The sequence below is a fragment of the Culex pipiens genome, chromosome 3 (assembly GCF_016801865.2).
Source record: "Culex pipiens pallens isolate TS chromosome 3, TS_CPP_V2, whole genome shotgun sequence".
Taxonomy (NCBI): domain Eukaryota; kingdom Metazoa; phylum Arthropoda; class Insecta; order Diptera; family Culicidae; genus Culex; species Culex pipiens.
The window spans coordinates 151,037,391-151,044,203 of NC_068939.1; the positions used below are offsets into that span (position 1 = coordinate 151,037,391).

Sequence of the window (6,813 nt, forward strand, 5' to 3'; positions counted from 1 at the left end):
TAACGTTTTTTGGTTTCAAATAGATTTAAGAGCGAGTTTTTCACCAGTGTGTAACAGGTCGTATCGAGGTGCTCCGATTTTTTAAACTAATTATTTGAATATTTTTACGAAAAATTAACTAATTGCATTACCAGCAACATTTCTCATCATGCTGGAAATATAAAAACTGTAAAAATTACGGCAGTACGAGCTATTGCCTCTTGCCGCACCTTCTGTTATATAAATTTATTAAAAAAAATTGCAACGCTTTTAATTATGGATATTTTTTTAAAGTTGAGTTTGAAAGTCAATCTTTAGTTTTCTGGACGTTCACTCTCGTAGATCCTTCGATATAAATAGAGATATAGATTATTTACATTTTTTAATGTGGTGTGAAAAGAAGTTAGAATAATTGTACAAACAAACCTTCCAGGTTCGACAAAACCACAGAATGTCAAGGGCATTTGTGAAAAGGCATTAAAACGCATTGCAAAATAACTAAAATGTACAGTCTTGTTGAACTTAAATAAAGCTTATTTAAAATAATCAATCTCACATCACCGGCTTAAAGTCGCCACCACACGGGTCGTCCTCCATATCGCTCTCGGCCATGTTCAGCGTGGTCAAGGTTCGCCGGACGATCGCCTCGCAGTTGTGCTCCAGATCGATGTGCCTTGGCGGGTAGACACCCTCGGGCAGGTGCAGATTCAGCGCTTCCTCGTAATTCTGCCGCACAATGTATCGCTCTTTCTCCTTGGACGTGGCGTTGTCTATTTCGTCCGGTTCTTCGAGCTCGTCGGTTGGCTCCGGTTTCACCTTTACGTCGGTAGCCGCCGGTTGTTCCGTTTTTGGCGTCACGAATATCCGCTTCATTTTGAGCACCTTCGAGCTCTGACCGGAGTATTTGTACAACTTTTCAGGATTTGGACTGTACAGCGGATCGATTGCGGCCTTACCCTCAGGATCTTCCTCTAGGAACACGTTTGTCCCAATGGCAAAGTCGTAAGATCCTTTGTACAGATCGTTGTTTATTTGGACGATGGGATTCTCGGTTTCGATCCCAATCACCTTAACCCGTACGTTGGGATCGATGAGCTCTTCCGTGGCCAGATACTTTTCAAAGTCAGCAAACACCAGCATCTCTTCTTCGATGTAATCTCCGGGCACATCACTTTCGGCGTCGTCGTCGTCCTCATCTTCGTCCCCTTCCATTTCCTCCTGCTCCATTGCGGATTCATCTTCGTCGTCATCCTCTTCATCGGCCGATGCCTGATCCATATCCGGGACGTAATCTTCGTCTTCCTTTTTCATTTTCGGCACCGGTTCCATGGTTCTGCTCGATCGCTAAAACTCCCTCCGATTTGTTTTGGTTTTTTGGGGAAATTTCGCACAACTGTCAGCCGGCTTGAGATTGTTTAGGGATATTTGTTGAAATGTCATGCACGTCAACATTCGGGAAGTTTTGTGTCATGCGGCAATCCTCATGGATCCGGGTTTATTCGCAAATGACGTAGCAGTTCTGAACAAGGGAAAGATGGAACAACGAAAAATTATGCAGGTTTTTAAGCGAAGATGGCATTTTAATGGTGAACGCCCAAAAATGTCAAAATCGCGCAGTACCACCAACATTAGAACAAAAAATGACACACTTTTTCGTAATGTCGGTACCACTGCGTGATTTTGACTTTTCGGGCGTTCACCATTCGAACGCAAATTCGAACGCCATTTTCGCTTAAAAATTTGGATTGCGCGTATGTATTCCCGAAAAGGACACGCGGCATACCATGCTGCAGCTTCGAAACGACGCGCCGCACTTTCGGCAAATGCGCGTTGTCAAATTCTATACTGCGCATTTTGTTTTTGTTTATTGCGTGTATTCCCGAAAAGGACACGCGGCATACCAGCCTCGAAACGACGCGCCGCACTTTCGGCAAATGCGCGCTGTCAAATCCCATACTGTGCGTTTTGTTTTTGTTGATCTTCTTCTTCGAATTGCATGGCATTGTTGCCGGGAATATTTATTATTGCACCAAAAGTGCAGAAAATCGCTGGCCACAGTGTCTGCGGCACATTCTGAAATGCCGCGCGGCGTGTACCTTCGAGAGAAACGGACAATATCTTCTTCTACGAATCGCCTGGCATTGTTGCCAGGTATGTTTTTTTATTACATCAAAAGTGCAGAAAATCACAGGCAACAATGTCTATACGGCACATTCTGAAATGCTGCGCGGCGTGTACTTTTGAGAGAAACGGACAATAATCAACGTTCGTATGTATTGCGTACTTACACGAAAATAAGGTGAGGTTGAATTTTGTCAGTCAGCAAAGCCATATGGTGTGCTCTACAATGTGCGTTTTGTAATTGTTGATCTTCTTCTTCGAATTGCATGGCATTGTTACCGGGATTGTTTTTTATTGCACAAAAAGTGCAGAGAATCGCTAGCAACAGTGTCTGCGGCACATTCTGGAATGCCGCGTGGCGTGTACCTTCGAGAGAAACGGACAATATATCTCTGGATTTTTTTTTAAAAAGGTCCAATAAACCAAATTTCCAGTTTTTGCTTTTTGGGTGTTTGGCTTTATTGGACCATTTCAAAAAAAAAAAAAAAAACTCCAGATATTTAATAAGCCACAAATCCACATAAATAAATTACTGGGTGCTGAAAAGACAGAATGCGTAACGTGATTTTCGAAAGGATCCTTATAAAATTGGGTCCTAAAATGAAGCTTACACTCAAAGTAAAAAGTATCCTTTTTTCAAGTTCACCCGTCGTCACCCTCCAAAAGGGTATCGAAAATATACTGAATTTGACATACCCTTTTAAGAGGGTGACGCCGGGTGAACTTTAAAAAAGGATAGAAAGTATATATATATCCTTTTTGAGGATTGAAAGTACCCTTTTGAGGGATACTTCTGACTTTGAGTGTAGATTGCTGATATTATTATTTACGATTAGCGATAAAGCTTATTTTTCTGAGTACATTGACCCTTTGTACGGCCACAAAGAGTTGGATTTTTAAATCAATTTTGAAAAATTAACCTCGCGGTCCTTCTTGACAGAAAAGCTCCTACTTGACAGCTCGTTCCAAGGGGACCATAGTTGATCCATCGAACAAATCGACGGTAACATTTCAAAAGGCATCATGTACATTTTGACACTTTCTGGGTTATTGCATATTCTAAAAGTACTCCTAATAAGCTACCTCTCCACCTAAAATGAGCAAAAGTTACTTCAGTAAAGTCTGTTTAATCATGATTTTAAATAAAGTAACATAAACAAAATCTCTGCCATCAGCAGTCCCTGTTTATATAGCCCTGTCAATCTGTAAAACAAAAGACTACATGAACCTCGTGACGAAAAAAAAGCAACATGAACAAAGCGCCATGTACATTCGACGAAGAAAAACGAATCATAACAAAGCGCCCCCCTCAATGACAGCAGGGTGATATAAACGTTGGTGATTTCAAAAGAAGTTATGTTTGTTTTTCTTAAATAAAACGACGGAAATAATGTTTTATTGAATTTGGATGATCAAGTATCAATGAAAGCAACGTTTTTCGTCGGTTGTTATTATTAGAACATCTTATTTTGCTTTTATATTAAAATGAGAATTGAAAATGGATGCTCAACATTCAAATGCGTTTTTCTAAAAACGCATGGTTTGTACATGATGCTTTTTGAAATGTTGGCGTCGAAATGTTGTCTTGTCAATTTTTCTTTTTTGCATTAAAATAAAAAAAGTGTTCATAAAAATTGACATAGGGCTTTAGTACCCAATTCTAACAGAGCGAAAATAAATATTCTTACTAGAACGTACGCTGCCATCATTCTGCCAGATCTTTGCCAGAATTGGGTCCTAAAGTCCTATGAAAATTTAAATGTACACTCAAACCCCGATGGTTTGACACCAACTGACGTCAAACGAACGGGGTCACTTTTTAATTTGACACCCCTTGTACACGGAGTTAACACACACTACCAAACGTTTGTTTTGATAGTGTGAGTGAGCGCCGTGTAAAAAGTGACAGTTCGTCACTTTTTAGTTTGACTTTGACCAACCAACGGGGTACAAACTAAAAAAGTGTCAAACGAAAAAGTGACCAACCACCGGGGGTTGAGTGTACATCGGTTTTAAAATTTAAATTATGTTTTTCAAATGAACACATTTTTTATATGCATTATTTTTTTTTGAAAATTTAAAAGACTCTTTTTAAATTTTGTTTTTTTTTCTTATTTAAAATATGTTTGCCTTTTAGCTTTGAACCCGAGGGGTGAGACACAAGCCCTAATTAACTAAAAATAATCGTTTAGTTAATCAGAATTTACAACTAGTTGATTAGGATTATCGCTAATCAATTAGCGTATTCCTACCCTTCGAATTTTAACTTGGGTTGATGGACAAACGTCAAAACATCAAAACAAACCAAAACATCACTCGTGGTTGCGGCCGTAAAGCAACACCAAGAAATTGAAGTGGCTAATCTGGTTCTAACCTGGCAAATGGCCAAACGCGGTGCGATGTCCGACCTGAACCACGGCAACAGGAACGAAGAGGAGGAGGCAAACCGATTTGCCCAGACGTTACAAGCTGGAAAAAACGCGTCGTTAAAACGTCGTCACGGATTCCGCGGGCAGCGGTGGATCGTCGTCGGTGTTCGATGCGTTCAAGGGATTCGTCGGGGTGACGTCGACATCGGCTGTGAAGCCTACTGAAGCAGGAGCCAGTCCATTTTCGCTTCTCAGTGCCACCATCTTTGCCACGACTCACCCGAGCAAGAAGGTCGTTGTAGGAAGCCGGCCGAAGGAGGAAACAGCAGGCTCCATCGGCAAGGACACCGGGGATGAGGAGTATGCGGCCAACGTGAAGGCGCTCAGTGTGGTCGTGGCTGCTTGGATTTCGGAAAAGGTCAAGGAGAATCTGGTGTGCAAGCTTAGGCCGATCTTCAAGGATCACGAAAAAGATTCTGGATGAGATTGAGGCCAAGAAGAGTAGCAGTAAGGAGTCAACGGCCGCAAAGTCGTCCACCAGCGGATTCACTCTTGGAAACGTTGCGCCAGCGACGACGACAAACACGGCCGCGGCACCGACTCCAGCAGCAGCCAAACAATTTAGCTTCGGGTTTGGCTCGACAAGTTCTACGCCCGGAACGGGTTTCATCTTTGCCAACGTGGCCAAACCCACCGAGGACAGCAAGTCGGACGAAAAGGCCGCCGCCGATGACGACGAGAACGAACCGTCCAAGGTGGAGTTCACGCCGTTCAAGGACAGCATCTTTTCCAAGCGGTGCAAACTTTGTCAAAGCTGACGGTAACTACTCGGACCGTGGCATCGGAACGCTGTACATCAAAGTGAACCGGAAGGTGCAGATAATGGTACTGGCCGACTCCAGCATCGGCCAGATTCTGCTCAACATCATTCTGAACGAGGCAGTGCCGGTGCAGGGGATGGGCAAGAGAAACGTCATGATGGTGTGCGTTCTGACGCCGGAGACGAAGCCACCGTCGGTGCTGCTGTGGGTCAAGACCTGCGAGGAGGCCGACGAGCTGTATGAAGCACAAGCCCAAAAAAGGGGTCGGCCATGGAAAATTGTTTAATGCTTGGTTTAATGTTTCATTGAATAGGAAATAAATTGATCAAAATTAGGAAAAAAAAACCTTGGTCATGTCACTGTGTCATGTGATCCCGCGTTTACTTCCACGACGGCCATCACTACCGCAGAACCTTCTCCAGTTTTCGCTACAGACCTTACTTTCACACCACCATGCACCTCAGCTCGACCGTAACCCTAATAATCCTTACTATCCAGGTATCTACTTGCAGATTCGCTTTCATCCGGCGCGTTAACGGCTGGACGATTTCTAGAAGAATTCCAAACGAATGAACTTGCAGACTATGTCGCCACCACCATAACTACCACGGCAACTAGGAACCAGCGGTCAATCAGCAAGCAGGTCGCAGAAGACCGAGTGCGACCCAGCTGATGATTAGCGATCTCGAGGCAGTGATGAAGACAACGCCGGTTGTAGTACGGGCGCCAGCATCCGAGGGGAGGGCAAAAAGTCGGTTGTCACCGGAAAAGAACAACAGCAGTACAACTTGAAACTCGCCATTGGGGATGATGAGAACGAGAAGAAGCGGCTGTTAAAGAGTGACATGGTCGAGGGCATGACGCTGGACGAACCGACATCGGTGGCTTAGCCAAACAAGAGTTGCAGCAATTGGTTAGAAAACCGATGGAAGAAAACTCCTACAAAATTAAATCCAAAAGAATAAAAAAAGAAACCCCATAATAAAACCTTCCCCCTTACTGCACCCATTCACACAGTTTTTATATTCGCAGCGCCTTCTGCCACTTCCCCTCTTAAAGTCGCCTGTCGGCCTTCAAGCAGGCCGATCTTCTTGCAAATGCATTGCCAAAGATGGACTATATCTCGTGATCGTATAAGTTCTCGTTCCGGAAACGGCTCTGACCGTAGCCGAATATGTCCTGGATGTGGTAAGTAATGGCTTCGACGGTATCCCGTTGCCGAAAAAGGTGTCCATTTCGGAGCCGGGGTCCTGGTCCCTACAACGTCATGCCCAAGTTCTGTTTATCGATCGCATCGTCTAGTTTCTGCATCTGGCGGGCCTGCTGCATTTTTCCGCGCTCCTCCTGCTTTCTATTGGCCAAAATCTTCAAAACTTTCGCCGACAGCTTTTTGTCCTTGATTTCTTCTCGGGTGCAGCACCAACTTGGCCGGAATAAAAAGGCCTCCAATGTGAGTTTGCTGCTGGTTGAGACCACGCCGAAATCCATTCTCCGGCTGTGCCCGGAACCTGCCTGCACCGGAT

The 6,813-nt window shown here is 44.0% G+C and overlaps 1 protein-coding gene and 1 pseudogene across 1 annotated transcript; one reads left to right on the forward strand and one right to left on the reverse strand.

Moving 5' to 3' along the window:
• Positions 1-475: 475 nt before the first annotated feature.
• Positions 476-1,391, reverse strand: LOC120422247 (guanine nucleotide-binding protein-like 3 homolog). Its single transcript, XM_039585640.2, has one exon. It carries the CDS (start codon positions 1,306-1,308, stop codon positions 532-534), a length of 777 nt encoding a protein of 258 aa, XP_039441574.1. The 5' UTR covers positions 1,309-1,391; the 3' UTR covers positions 476-531.
• A 2,865-nt stretch (positions 1,392-4,256) lies between these two features.
• Positions 4,257-5,833, forward strand: LOC120422253 (nuclear pore complex protein Nup50-like; annotated as a pseudogene).
• Positions 5,834-6,813: the final 980 nt, after the last annotated feature.

Excerpts from the sequence above, each read along its gene's own strand:
- LOC120422247 (XM_039585640.2), bottom strand. The coding sequence starts at position 1,308 with ATGGAACCGGTGCCGAAAATGAAAAAGGAAGACGAAGATTACGTCCCG.